At 41.7% G+C, this 15338-nt stretch overlaps 1 protein-coding gene across 1 annotated transcript in view; it reads left to right on the top strand.

The window, feature by feature from the left end:
- Nucleotides 1-360: 360 nt before the first annotated feature.
- The window catches only part of ERO1B (endoplasmic reticulum oxidoreductase 1 beta), a 44336-nt gene continuing 29358 nt past the window's right edge, over nt 361-15338 (top strand). Inside the window, exons 1-3 of the mRNA XM_084797234.1 lie at nt 361-816; nt 10534-10653; nt 14310-14393. Coding sequence (XP_084653360.1) covers nt 715-816; nt 10534-10653; nt 14310-14393 — 306 coding nt within the window. The 5' untranslated portion in view covers nt 361-714. The remainder of the gene's footprint in view (nt 817-10533; nt 10654-14309; nt 14394-15338) is intronic.

Genomic DNA, 15338 nt, shown 5'->3' with positions numbered 1-15338 from the left:
CGGTTTTGGAGAGGAATAGGCAGACAGCAAGCGATGACATTCACTTCTGGGCTTGTGACATGAAGCCTCCTTGACAAGATGCCAGGTGATTTTAGGTAACTGCAGAGGTGACAAAAGAAGCAAGGAGAGCTCCTGAGATAGTGGGTCAAATATTCCTCCGGTTGTGGATGTCCTGGATCCAGGAGGCCAAGCGGTGACAAAGAGCGACCTGCACAGTGCAGGTGCGGGCCCCCAGCCTTGTTCCTCAGAGCGACAAAACGAAGGCTCAACAGCCTCTGGCCAACCCCTAAAACAGTAGCCGCTCTCCCGCCCGCTCTAGGGTGTTTTGGAGCCCTCGTGGTCCCGCCTCATTGGCCGCCTCGGAGCCCCGCCTCAGGGAGGCAGAGCGACCTCCGAGCCTGTAGTTCTCCATTTTTGAGGCCTCCCCGTTGTGGAGGGGGCCTCCAGGGGCTATCGGGACTACAACTCCCAGAAGGCTTTGCGCAGAGGGCGTGATCACAACTGAGGACGCCGGGGGCGGGGCCTCCTGGGATGAAGCGGGGGCGCGCAGCGCTGGTACATTAGTCGCTGCTGCTGGCAACCGTATGTCTTTCCCTGCCTGAGGACGGCGCTCACACTTCAGGTCCTGGAGGCTCCCGGCTCCCCAGCTCCCGGGCACTGCCCCTTGCAGTAGTCGTCGCGGCGGCCGGGGCGACCCCAGCGGCCGAGGTCACCATGAGTCCCGGGTTCCAGCGGGCGGTCGCCGGGCAGGGGGCGGCGGCCGCAGTGCAACTGCTTGTCATCCTGAGTGTCCTCCCAAATCTAGTCAGGACCCAGGTAAACCCGAGGGACTGGAGGCGCGGGGAACGGGCGTCGCCGAGAGGCCGAGGGGCAGGTGCGAGTGGCCGGCCAGGAGCTGAAAGAACCGCACCGGCTAGTGCGGGAAACGTCTGTAAAACGCGGCGGGCGCGGGGATGGCGACACGCGTGGCGGCGGTAGACGAAGAGGAAGGATGGTGGCGGCTAGTAAGCGCTAGCTAGCGGCTTTATCTTTGCGATGGTGACAGGGAGGAAAAACGTCTGTGTCTTGAGCAAAGGTTGGGGGCGGGGGGGGGGGGACGATCCTCTGACACCCTTCCCTCAGGAGAAGACAGGGAGGCAGGCCCTCCACCCCTTTCCAGAAAGGACTGTAGGGGACAGGACTTCACTTCCTAGAACTTGTGCACTAGAGATATCCAGGCTGTACCCACTCTATTATTATCCTAAGTATGCAAAGTGGCATCGCCAGATGAGGTGAACCCAGTTACGACTTTGGAGGGTCTGGGCCCCGACTGTGAGCCTCTAGAGTGAGGCTTGCTGGCTGGAGAGTCCGTTAGACTTTGGAGTTGCCTTGGTGAGGCGGGTGTTATTTGAGGTGTTCACTAGATGCTAGAAAGCCAAGGCTTAGCTGACCACAGCCTCTTGCCTTGAGGAGAGGTAGGTTTGCTGCCTTCTTTGGTGAGGAAGATTTGAACAGGTTGCCAGATGCTGTTGTATCTTGTGTGCACCTGCTGCAAAGTGTTAGCTCGAAGAGCCAAAAATGAAGCAAAACAAAAGTGTCCCAGAAGGCCTGATAATGAGGGGGCATGCAGTTTGAAGCAATTAACGCTCATTGCTAAGGAAAAACAAAAAGATGGTAACTATAAGGGTAACCGTGTAAACATGTTTTTCTGACTTTGTTCATGATATTACGGTGCCTAGCACTAAATCCTAGAATGCTTGACTGTACTGCTTGTGTCTGTGTGTGAGTGCTCTTTAAATGAATGATTTGATAAAAAATAAAAGAAACAGCTGGGAACAGAGATACACACCTGTGGCCTCAGCACTCGGGAGGCAAACAAGCAGAAGGATTGCCACAGGTTGGACGCTAGCCTGGTCTACATATCGAGTTACAGGTTAGCCATGACCGCATAGCAAGACCCTCTCTCAACTAAACAATGATCTAGAGTGGCGGGGGTGGGAGGTGGGGTGGGGGGGTGAGAGGGGTAGGGAGTGGGGGGCACTGAGAAAAGGGAAGGGAAACAAATTCTTTGTTAAACATGCAAATTCTCTAACACCCTTCTAAATATCCTGAGTCCATCTGGAACTAAGCAAGGAATCAGCATTTTAAAAAAGCCTTGTAAGTGTCTGTAATGCTATTTTTTTTTTCCATTACATTTTAGCCTGGCTTGGAAAGCAGTGATAGAATTCTGGGTGTATCTACCAAAGTTAGAAAAAATAAATTTCCTAGGCTGTCAATAGCAAAATTATTTTGTAGTTACTAGTTTGAGTGTTTGGTTTGAATGGAACTTATATTTAGATGTTTTTATAAAATCTAACTTCTCATGCTTGATATATGTCATATATTAATTGTATACTTTATAACTAGTCTAAAAGTTTCACTTAAGGTTTCCCCAGCTACCAATAATCATAGCTAATTAGTGGTTTATAATGTACCTGTAATTCTATTTCGTTATATCCAAATGAATATTTATAGACAGATGAACAATTAAATATTTGTGCATTTCAAAGTAACACTGTACCAAACAGTCTACAAAAGTGTACATATGTTTTTGTTTCTAGTGGTACTTTCTAATGCAGTTTTGATGACATTTTTAGATAGCATTTTAACCTGTAACATGCTTAATTATATATTACCACATTTTATTTGGTACATATATCAAATGTAAGGCTGTGATGGTAAGTGAGGTTCAGAGAGCTTAATTGACTTGTTAACTAACATAAACTGGGGCCCTAATGTAGCCCTTTCTACTCTACCCAGCATTAACAAACTGGCACATTTGCTTCAGTGTACAGAAAAACAGAGAGCAGAAAATCACAAAGTGGAATGATGACAGACAGTTCTTTTACTCTTCATGCATCTTAATCTTGGTAGGGGAAAAAAAAGATGAAGGGAAGAACTAGAGTTTTTGAAAAACACCTGTTTTGTAAGAAATCAAAGTCATTTAATGAACTAGGTACTTTACCTTCTATATTGAAAACAGGAAAATATTTTTGACCATGTTAAAGGATGTTCATTTGTATATCTCATGCCCTCGTGCTCTTATAAATGAAATGCAAATATTATGGCATGTTAACATACAATTTTCCTGAGCTGCTTGGTGGCGCACTCAGGGAGGCAAAGGCAGGAAGATCTTGGAGTTCAAGGCCAGCCTAGTCTACAAAGCAAGTCCAGGACAGCCAAGGCTACACAGAGGAATCCTGTGTCGAAAAACAAAACAAAAAGTCCCCTTTTAAGGAAGAGGAAAATAAAAGAACATGCTAGAAGTAAGGGATGAAAACTATGAGCCATCACTTGCCTTTTCAGGCCAACTTTGTACCACTTGTGCTAGGACAAGCAAATTCACAAGTTCAGGTTACCAGAGAAAGCAAGTATCCATTCCTCTTAGAGAAGTATATTTTCAACTGAAGGACTTAAGATTTTTCAAAGATCGTGTTCATTGTAGTAAACAGTACAATAAGCAGTGTGCCAAAGAGAGTAATCACAAACCACGAGGCAGGAGAGCACCGTGAGTCGGAGGCAGATGGCCCTGCCTTATGGAGGCTGGGTTTACCTCAGGTTTGTGTTTTTGTTTTTGTTTTTGTTTTTGTTTTTAACTTTTGTTGTTTTCTCTGACTAGTTATGTACTTTCAATGCTGGGCAGGGACAGTGAGCCACAGTTCCCCAACTATGCCCACACAAAGGTAAACAACTCGTTCTCCACAAGTTGTCTCCTGTGTTTCTGACCTATGATATATGGTAGGTTCTGTGTCTTGACTGCATTTCCATTGGTATTTTTGATTTAGTGGGATTATTGGGGAATTTTTAATGAGAAGTTGGAGAATACCTATCGTGGAAACACTAGAGACAATAAATGGCCTTAGGTTCTGAAATTTTTAGGTAGGTTATTTAATATCAATTGTAATGTAGTAGAAAGCATAGAAGTATGAAAAAAACAAAGATCTCAAAGAATGAACAAAATATTAAAAATAATGAAATTTTTCAAAGTAAAATTTAAGACAAGTAGGTGATATGCACCTATAATCTCTCTCGAGAGGTAGAGTCAGTGGGGCTGGAGAGATGGCTCAGAGGTTAAGAGCACTGTCTGTTCTTCCAAAGGTCCTGAGTTCAATTCCTAGCAACCACATGGTGGCTCACAACCATCTGCAATGAGATCTGGTACCCTCTTTTGGCATGCAGACACACATGAGGGCAGAATACTGTATAAATAATAAATAAATAAATCTTTAAAAAAAAAAGAGGTAGAGTCAGGATCAGAAGTTAAGGTTAGTTTCAGTTACAGAGCCAGCTCCTTTTTGGCTTGAACTACTTGAGACTCTGTCTCACAAAAAGATGGGGGTTGGGGGGAGGGAGGAAAAAAGAAAACTTAAAACTCAGAGGATGACTTAAATATCTGATTATACCTAGTTGAAGAAGTCATTAGCACAGTTTTTCTACATAATCCTTCATCATCGGCTCTTCTGTCCTGCCAGCTGTATGCCTTGTTAACAAAAGAGAACTTACCAGTCTCTGTGCAGACTCTGTGTTGGTTAAAGCCATGGATGAATCCTTTGTGCTCTTATAATGTATATTAGGGTCCATTTCTGCTTTCCTACCCTAGGATATGGTTCCCTTTGTGTCTCCCCACCCCCACCCCGTCATTAATTTTTCCTTCCTCTAATGGGTTTTTACTGTCATACTAAAATATGATCTTGGGTTCTTGGTATTGAACTCTGGTCCTCATCAAGCTCTCTAACAACTGAGCTGTCCCTTCCCCATTTTCAAATTCTGTATCTAGGAAATTTCCTGCGCTGTCTTCATTTTATCTCTCCTGTTGTATTTAGCCTGTTTTAGTCTTTGTTTTGTTTTAATATTTTATTTAATTTTAATTTATGTGCATTGGTGTGAGGGTGGCAGATCTTGGAGTTAAAGACAGTTGTGAGCTCCCGTGTGAATGCTGGGAATTGAACCTGGGTCCTGTGGAAGAGCAGGCAATGCTCTTAACCACTGAGCCATTTCTCCAGCCCCCTTCTTTGTTTTGTTGAGCCTATTCATTACAGCTTTGTTCTTTAGCCAAATTTATAGTTAGTATGGAATATAGTTGTTTCCTGTTGGTGCTATAACAAATCTCCACAGTTTAGTCACTAAACACAATATAAATTTTTTAATGTTATAGTTTTTGGGACCAAAAGTCTAAAAATGAGTTTTACAGTGATAAAATTAAGATAACAAGAAAGTGGGAGCCCTGGAGGCTGTAGGTGGGAACTGTTCCTTGATCCTGCCAAGCTTCTAAAAGCATCTTTAGTCTTCAGCTTGTGACATCTGCCTGTATCTTCAGTGTCATTGCTGTAAACTCTTCCAATGTCTCCTGACACCAGTACTCCTGCCTCCTTCTGATAAGGAATTCTGTTAACTCTATTGGTCTCCCTTGAGTAATCCAGTATAGTCTTAAGATCCTTAATCACATCTTTAAATTTTACTTTAAAACTTTTAGTGTATGTGTGTTTGCACATGCATATGCACTTGCTTGCTTGCTACAGCATGTGTGTAGATATCAGGAGTTGGCTCTTTGTTTCCAACTTTACATGGGTTCCGAGGATCAAATTCAGGTTGGTAGGCTTGCCTTGAGCTATATACTTCAGCATGGAGGAAAATGGAGTGGATAAGCTGTGATTTTTTTTTTCATATTATACAGCATTTACAAGGAAAGTGAATGAGCTAGCTACAAATAAAACTCACCATCATAGATAAATGCTAAAGTGAAATGTTAGCAAAAGCAACACCTTGCACAAGAATTGAAATGAAATAGTAAAATTATTAAAATGGGAATTGCGAGTATATTGTTTAGGGATGCCTTACAAAGAAAATTAATCACAGCAGTAAGCTTTACTTTAACTTCTATATAGATATAATTGAGAAGGAACTTCAAGAATACAGGAAATATTCACATCTACATTTCAAACTTGTGATGATACACAAGTTTTAAAAGTTACAGATATGTATTAACAGTAATTTATCCTTCTCACAGTGAAAATCGCTTTTGTGTATGCGCACATGCGTGCACATGGAAGCTGGAAGTTGACATTTAGGTACCATTTCTCTCCACCTTATTTTTCTGAGACAGTCTTATGAAGCTGGAGCTCACCAATTCAGTTAGACTGCCTGCCCAGCAGGCCCCAGGGATCCTTCAGCCTCTGTTGCCCTAGTGCTGTCTCCCCAGCTTTTTATGTACATGTTGGAGATCTGGATTTAGGCCTTTATGCTTATGTGGCAAGCATTTTGCTAACTGATCCATCTTCCCAGCCCCTGAAAATATGATGGTTTACAAACCAAACATTTTCAGTTTAAAAACATTACTAAGAGGGGGCTGGAGAGATGGTTCAAAGGTTAAGAGCACTGACTGCTCTTGCAAAAGTCCTGAGTTCAAGTCTCAGCAACCACATGGTGTCTCACAACCATCTATAATGCAATCTGGTGCACTCCTCTGGCCTGCAAGCATACATGCAGGCAGAACACTATACATAATAAATAAATCTTTAAAAAACAAAAACAAAAAACCATTACTAAGAAAGAACAGTTACTAAATAAAGGGTTTTTTGTTGTTGTTGTTGTTTTAGTTTTTTGTTTGTTTTTGTACAGCTTTTCTCTGTGTAGCCCTGGCCTTGAACTCTGTAGATCAGGCTAGCCCCAAATGCAAAGCTCTGCCTGCCTCTGCCTCCCAAGTACTGGGATTAGAGGCATATGTCACCATGCCTGGCTTTTAAAAAGTATATATATGGCTACAAATTCTACTTCTTATCACTGCTCGTGTGCCCTCTTCCATCCAAGGGCTTCATGAATAGAACCTATAATAGGCAGAGTCCCATTCTTGCTTTTAGTTAAAACCTTGAACTGAGATAGCTGTAAGTTCATGTGCCCTGGTAGGAAATAATACAAGAAGTACTATGTCTCCTTTACCACAGTGATAACGTCTTGTAATGTCTCAAGGGGGGAAAACCCAACAATAATAAAAAAGACACAGTTATAAACAGGATGTTGCCATTAATAGAATGATTTAATATTTTCCTAATTCTTTGTACATTGTTTGTGTGTATTCTTTTATTTATTAATTTTTTGAGACAGGGTCTCTCTGTGTAGCCTCAGCTGTCCCAAAACTTAGCTTTGTAGACCAGGCTGGCCTTAAACTCAAAAATCTGCCTGCCTCTGCTTCCCGAGTGCTAGGATTAAAGGAGTGAACCACCACTGTTTGGCTATATTCACATTTTTATTACATACTGTTTCATGCATTCACCACCACAGTGAAAATATGCATCAGGCTATTCACGTCAAGCATCTTTCCTGTCCCCATCCTCCTCCTCCTCCTTATAATTTCATGTATGCACGTGTGCAATGTGTGGGTACAGATGCCTAATTAAAGCATCTATCTTGTTTCTATCGTCATCATCATGTGTGTGCATGTGGGCGTATGTGTGCACAATGTGTAGGTGCAGACACACATAGGGACATCAGATGACAACCTTTGGAAATTGGTTCTTTCTTTCCACCATGGGCTCCAGGAATTGAATCAGGCGATCAAGTTTGGAGCACAAGTGTCTCTAATTGCTGAGCTGTCTCACTGTTCGTGTTCGTCACACTACCTTGTTCCTACTCCAGCTTGTATCCCCAAGCCAGTCTCTAAGCCCTGGGAACTAGCACGCGCTCCACCACTCCTTAAATGTTTTCAGAATATTCTGTACATGGAACCATAGCATGTAAGTTTGGGAAATACTGTTTTTTTCTTAGGAGATTTCTTTCAGGATTAACTCAAGTTGAGACAGAGTTTCTCTGTAAAAGGGACTTTTATTCACCTGTTTCAGTTGTTGTCTGGGAGGCTTACTGCCTCTGTCTGCTAACCTAGGCCTACAACTGGAAGTGTGTGGTACAATCTAACCTAGGCCTAGAATGTTTTCAGATTCTGAGAATTACTGCTAAGTAAGCTCACTCTTTCTTGTTCTTTCTGAGCTCAAAACTGGCTGGTTCAATATAGCTAACTTATTCAATCTGGCTTTTTTCTCAGGCTCTGAATTTCTCTGTGTTGAAGTTATTTTTATATAATTCTGTTTCTCTTAGCTTATGTCTTAACCTGGCTATCAATAGCCACAAATAATTGAAACTCCTTTATATTTATTTATAAGGTTTTTAAAATAAGGTTTTACAACACAATCTTGAGCAGTTTAAGTATGTTCTTAGCCCTCTGTTACCCTGACTCCATCTTTGCCACAATCCCCAAGTTACTTGCTTTTTAGTTCTTTCTTTGCTCCAGCTAAATCTTCATCCCTCCTTCACCTCTGCTTGTGGCTGAATCCACTGCTTCCTCCTCTAATCCCTCCTCCCCTGGCTGGCAAGATGCCCTGCCCTATTCTCGCCCCTGCTCAGAGATTGGCTATAAGCTGCTTTATTGGCTAACCAGACAACAACTAGGGAGCAGTGTTTATACAACATTGAGACAAATGAGCATTTAAACTACACAATAACCTTACACCTAAAGCTCTGCTTGGCCTTAAACTAACTCCAACAATCTGCTCTAATCTGGCTCCTTCTCATTCTCTGGTTCATTCAGCCTTCGACTTCTCTCTGTAAAACTCTCCCCCCGCCCCGGGATAGAGGTGAGGACATCCTATTGGGACTCTAGGTGAGAGAAGTATGGGAGATTGGGGAAATAGAAGGATCCAGAGGGTCCTAGAAACCTACAAGAAGAACACTATGATGGGCAGATCTGGGCCCAGTTCTGCTCAAGTTATGGCACCAACCAAGGACAATGCATGCAGGAAGCATCAAATCCCTACCCATATCCAGCCAATGAACAGGACATTCTCCACAGTTAAGTGGAAAGTGGGGACTGACTTTCACACGAACTCTGGTGCCCCATATTTGACCACATCCCCTGGATGGGGAGGCCCAGTGGCATTCAGAGGAAGGATAGTAGGCTACCAAGAAGAGAGACTTGATACCCTAGGATCATATACAGGGGGAGGAGGTCATAGGGGAGGGGAGTAGGGGGAAAGTGGGAGGGAGGGAGGAATGAGAGGATACAAGGGATGGGATAACAATTGAGATGTAATATGAATATTATCAATTAAAAAAAGATAGTAAAGAAAATACTGACCCGCCCCCAGCACTGACCTTTAAGTAACTTCCCTTTCCTCCTTCTTCTGAAAGTTGGGTGTACCCTATTCTGTCAGCTCTTTCTCTGATTTGTCACTTTTTCTACCACTCACTCAAATAGACATCATTTTCAAACATGAGCGCTTCCTTCTACAAACTAACTTTACCTTCATTGTTTAGGATTAAAGGCATGTACTACTATTCCTGGACTTAAGCTTTTCTTTACCCGAAACTTGCTCTATATCTGGCTGGCCTTGAACTCAGATCTGTTTGCCTCTGTCTCCTGGATTAAAGGAATGTTTGTATTTCAGATCTAGGAGGTCTTTAGATGTGATCTCTCGCCAGACCAGGCATGTTCTGAATGAAAATCCTCTACATTTCTCCATGTGTAGCTTTGGCTGTCCTGGAACTCACTCTGTAGACCAGGCTGGTGATCCACCTGCCTGTGCCTCCGAAATGCTGGCATTAAAGGCATGTGCCACCACGCCCAGCTGAGAGTCATTTTTAAAATAAAGCTGAAGAGTGCCTTACAGAACATTTTGGACTTAAATTTTACCTCATATATACCTGTTTCTCTTCTTGGCTTCATCGATACTTTGAGTAGTGGGGAAGAACAGAGACTTAAAGCCTGTTAGATTTGAGAGTTAAGTTCCATGGGTATGTAAAACAATCATTGTAAGCTTTGTTAGGCCATAATTTCCTACAGTGAGGGCCATACTACGTTATTTGCAGGAGCACTTTAAAGAATAGATGAGGTGACTTATAAAGCTCTTAACATCAGGCCTGACACACAAATGGCAGCCCAAAAAGAAAGACACAGGTGGTCTCAGCAGTGACACTACAGGTTGTGGCTTCTGGAATCTAGTGGCTACTTGGATTTTTATTGGTGGTTTAGGCAGGGAAAAGGCAGAAGTATTTTCCATTCTGAACCCTAAAAGAAGGTTTGATATTTCTAAGTAGGAATATGTAATTTTTCTAGGTTTCCTTCTTTGTTTGTTTTTTTTATTCAATTGCCATAGTTAAAAGTGACTACTTAAATGTTATGAATCTTGAAAATACTTTTTACAGGTAGTTATTTTGTGAGTGTGTGCTGGGGGCTGGGTACACATGCGGCATGGCATGCATATAAAAGTCAGAGAACAAGCTGCAAGAGTCAGCTCCCTCCTTCATATGGTGATATGGAGGGAGATTGAATTCAGGTCTTCAGACTTGGCAACAAGCACTTTTACCCACTAAGCTATTTCATTGGCTCTAATGTTATTCATAACATTAATCAGTAAAACTGACTAACTTGAATGAATAAATTATCTTTTAAAGTAATAGAATATAGTTATTAAGGTATATACATTAGTGATTTGCATGTTTTATATGATACACATATGTACATTCTAGGTGACTGGAGTCCTGGATGACTGCTTGTGTGACATTGACAGCATTGATAAATTCAACACCTATAAAATCTTCCCCAAAATAAAAAAGTTACAAGAACGAGACTATTTTCGTTATTACAAGGTAAGGTGGTAATTTTAAAATCTGCTAAAGATTTCTATATAGTTGTCTATAAATGTGACTTGTTTTATTATGTTTTGCAAAATCTTTTAAAAATAAAACTTAGTATTATAATGGGAAAATTGCTATGTTTGGGGAATTACTCTTCTTTCAGTTTTGGTTTTTGAGATGGAGAGTCCTTCTTTACAGAAGCTTCAGATGCCCACACAGACTTTGACAGCCTCTGTGAGCACAGATTCTGTATCTGTCCAGGCTTCAGCTAGGCGGCGTGTTGGTACAATGGGTATGCTGTAGCAGTGCAGAGTCACAGACTGTCACTGTGACACTGTGGGGGCTGCAGACCCAGTGATGCTGCAAGTGGAACACGCTCACAGTAATTCTGCAGAATCTGTTCTTATCCTAGGATGAATCTCCAGGCCTTCTGAAAATACCAGTGATAAGGCAGCAAACAGACTTTTAAGTATGTCAGTAATCAGAACTCAAAGAAACAATTGTAATTTTACATTTTAAAGGAGACAATACCAAGGGTATAGCCTAGTGAGTTAAAAAAATATCGTTAGTGTATATTCATTGTATAAAGCAGTGGGCTTAATGGTGGCCTTTTGGTTCAAGTACATCATGTGCTTTGACCACATTCACTCCCTGTTCTTCCAGTCTCTGGAGGGTCTGTGATCTGGATTCTCGGTGTGTCAAACAAAGTCTATTTTACAACTGTATTTTAAAGCTACACTTGGCTTTACTTGGTCTTGTTCTTGCTCATAGGATTTAGTTGGTATATAATTTGGTTTTTATTTTAGTTTGTTCTAAAATTTAAACATGGTTTCCTTTTTTTCCCTGAATAGATTATCTTAGGTCTTTAAATATTTTTGAGGGTGAAAATTTTAATCTTTTGGCACTTGTAGATTGTCCAAGAAGATAAATTAGAAAATGACATATTTGGTAACCCATCTCTTTGTCTACAAATACCAAGAATATCCAGAAAGCAGTGAATGCTTCTTCTTGTATCATATCTGTTAGGATTAAAAGACAAACTGAAGTAGTACATGTCAGAAAAGATGAAAGTAGAGCAGGAACTAATAGCCATTCTCCTTCAGATAACACCAAAGCTTTGTGGTGGTTGAATCTAGGCTCTCTGGCATGGTAGGCAACTAGGTAAGCACTGTTTCACTGAGCTGTGTCATCACCCTTCACTGAGCATTCAGCCTAAATTAGCTACTTTCTCTTTTGTTATTGTTCTTCTTTTTCTTTATACAAGAGTCATATTTCTGGAGGAGAGAAGCATGATCAGTCCAGAAAGTCATGTGATACTTTTACCAAAAGAAGGAAGGATTCCTTGGGTGGCAGTGCTATTCAAAGGAGTATGAGGAGTTATTGTTTCTTAAAGGGAAATTAGAAGAGTTACCGTAGAAAGAAAAATGGAAGCTAAGTAGGTGAAAATAACAATGTGGCCCTGGGCAACCCAATGTAGGTTTTTCATTTTTCTGCTTGTTTAAAATGCTCTAACAGGTCTGGAGAGATGGCTCAGAGGTTAAGAGCACTGGTTGCTCTTCCAAAGGTCCTGAGTTCAATTCCCAGCCACCACATGATGGCTCACAACCATCTATAATGAGATCTGGTGCCCTCTTCTGGCGTGCAGGCACACATGCAGACAGAACATTGTGTGCAATAAATCTTTAAAAACAAACAAACAAACAAACAAAAAATGCTCTAACAGGATAAGATTGTTCTATACATGACCAAACATACTTAAGCCTGTTCCGCAAGAGGCTGCAGCCCTGGTTTTGCTGATGCCCTCATCCCAGGAACAGGCAGGCATTTGAGGGAGAGATGCTCTGCTTCTAATTCTGCCTGCCTGTGAGGAAAACAGAAAGCTCTAACCATTCACAGTATACTGTACAAGTGGAAACCTAAGAGCAGTTGATTTCAAACACACACATACATACTCGTGATTCAGTGAACAAGGAGCTGGGGGTAGAAGCAACCACCCACCTTTGCAGCTAGGCAATTGGTCACACTAGTGACTCTGACAGCCTCTAGTTTTGGTACTGTGGATGCAGCAGTAAGAAAGACAAAGCTTTTGTTCTGCTTAGGGAGACAAACAAATAAGTAGACATTGAACTGTATTGTCAGATGTAAGGTGAATACTATAGAAAAAAATAAATCAGGAGACAAAGTATAAATGGGGTGGAGATAAGGGATACAGAGATAGATAGCCTTGCTTTGATGAAATGATCAGGAAAGGATAGTATTTATGCTCATGTAATATTTGAGCAAAGACCTTTCTAATTGAAAGGGTAAGTGGTGGTAAGATCTCAAGAAAATATTCCAGGGAAGTTGAGTGAATACTGTAAAAATTTGACATGGGAATAAGCTAGGATGTTTGAAGAATTTGAAGAAGGCTTGGGCCATAGAAGGAGGTAAATGATTAGGAGGATTGGAGAGGTAGGGTAGGGTCAGCTTTAAAAACATAAGCATGCACACATGGCACATACACACATGAAATCAAACAGCAGTATATTAGGGGGTGGTTACATTTGAAGTACATCTTTGGAAGGTCTAGTCTCCATTGCTGTTGAGAGACCTGAGTAAGGTGGCAGAACAAACTCTCTATAGGAGAAATAATACAGATAAGAAGAGTGGGCAGTATAGAGACTTTGGGGTTTAAGGAGCCTGGTGTATCAAGCAGAAATGCAGTGTAGTAGATGAGGTAAGAAAGGCAGATGACAGTGGTTACATAGTGGTGTCTAGCACTGCTGCAGCATTGGATTTGCCCCAAGGGAGATGGAGATGAAAATGCACAGGAAAATCCTGGTGTTGCTGTATGCAACAGATAGTGGTAGAAGGAGGGAAACTGTCGCAGTAACTTAGGCAAGTGACAAATGATGGTGGTAAAAAGTAGCAACTAAGGGAAAAACAAAACTTCAGTTTTTAGCTTGGGCAATACGTTGTAAATTCTGTTTGTATGAAGAATATGGAAATCAGTGTTTACCATGTGACCTTTGCCCTTATTGTCCATTCTTTTCCCACTGAAAATAGTGGAATTGGTGTTTCTTCATTGTTATCACCATCAGAGCTCCCCATTGCTTTAGCCAAATGCTTTAATCTTCCTAAAATATGATGTCCTCAGAAGCCATCGGCACTACTACTGTAAAACTCTGGATTCTTCTTTGGAGCATATATTACTGTTTGCAATGAAATAATTGTGCAAGTATTTGATTTCTTTTTTCTTCAGGATATTATAAGTCCTAGGAGAGAGAGCTGTCTTTGGCCTTGAGTTTAAGCTGGTGTCTAACATATACCAGTTTTCACTACGTAGTGACTAAGGAACCATAAGGCTTAGGGGATGGTAGGTGTTTGGGGAATGTTAAAGTCGTTGTGAAATGCTGCCCCATGATGACTGCGCTTCAAACAAGCAGCACACTCGAATGCCGTTCCTCTTTTCAGTGTCAGAGAACCTTTTTTTTTTTTTAAGTTAACACTCCATCCAGATGCCTGCAAAGCTGCAGTCATTTAATATCTGAACTGTGTACATGCCACAGAGTAAAAAAGCTTCTCTTTCCCCATCACCACTGTGTCACTGTGCCCAACACAGTGACATTAGAAGACATTCTGTAATTATCATACCCAATTGCTAATATTGATTTGTTCTTCCTTGAAAGGTTAATCTGAAGCGACCATGTCCTTTCTGGGCAGAAGATGGCCACTGCTCAATAAAAGACTGTCATGTGGAGCCCTGTCCGGAGGTAAGTAAGTAAGAGTATAATAGTGCGGGGGTGGGGGAGGTGGGGGGGGCAGACTGGCCTCCTCTTGGGCTTTTAAAAAATCATAATCCCTTGCCAGTATCATTGTGTTTGGACTTGTCAGCAGATTCCTAGGCTTTCAGCTCTTATGATTAGGTTCCTTGAAAGATGGGTTGAGGAACTCTTATATCCAGTGGTGTTGAGGATGGGATGTGGACGTAGGTCTGATTCTAAAATGGGAGGAAGATCAGAAGCTCGTTCTAGGATTAGACATATGGCGGGCTTTATTGAATCTGCATCTTGTTTAATGGGCAAAAAGAACACTTCTGGACCTAAACTTCACATGTAAAATGGGGATGAGACCCTACTACTTAAGCCCTCCGACACCTTGTCTCTCATGTCTCTCAGCTCCGGCCTGGAAGTCTCTCAGCTTCTCTCCTGGGCTACTTTGTCTCTCAGCTCCCACTCAGAGCTTATAGAAAATACTCCTTCCAGCAGAGTTGGTTTTGTGAGACTTTCTCTCTTCCTCCTGGACTTAGATTTTTATTAAAGCCTCACTCTGTTACCACAAACAACTTGGCCTCAGTACAGTTCAAATGGCCAAAAATTGACATGCTCCATTTTCAATGATGGCAACTTTGATCACTGTATAAACAAATGATCCAAAAAAACTTTTTATCCTAATTAAGAACCCAGGTAGTAGACAGGGATCATTGGTAAACTTTACTATAGCATTCACCACAGCCACCCATCAGGAACAACCAAATTACAGAGGGTACGTATCCTACTCTCTCAGCCCCTAGGTTTAGACACAGTAGAAGTAGCCCAAAGCTCAAGGGTCCTCATATCCCTAATATCACTCCTATTAGATGATATTAATCCGATCTCCCTTTCATGCCATCTCTTGTTTCAGACCTTAACCTCTGACTATCAGCTGTTCAATAATGC

The sequence above is a fragment of the Acomys minous genome (genome assembly GCF_964271855.1).
Source record: "Acomys minous genome assembly, chromosome: 9".
NCBI classification, from domain to species: Eukaryota; Metazoa; Chordata; class Mammalia; order Rodentia; family Muridae; genus Acomys; species Acomys minous.
This window is presented reverse-complemented; position numbering and strand designations above follow the sequence as displayed.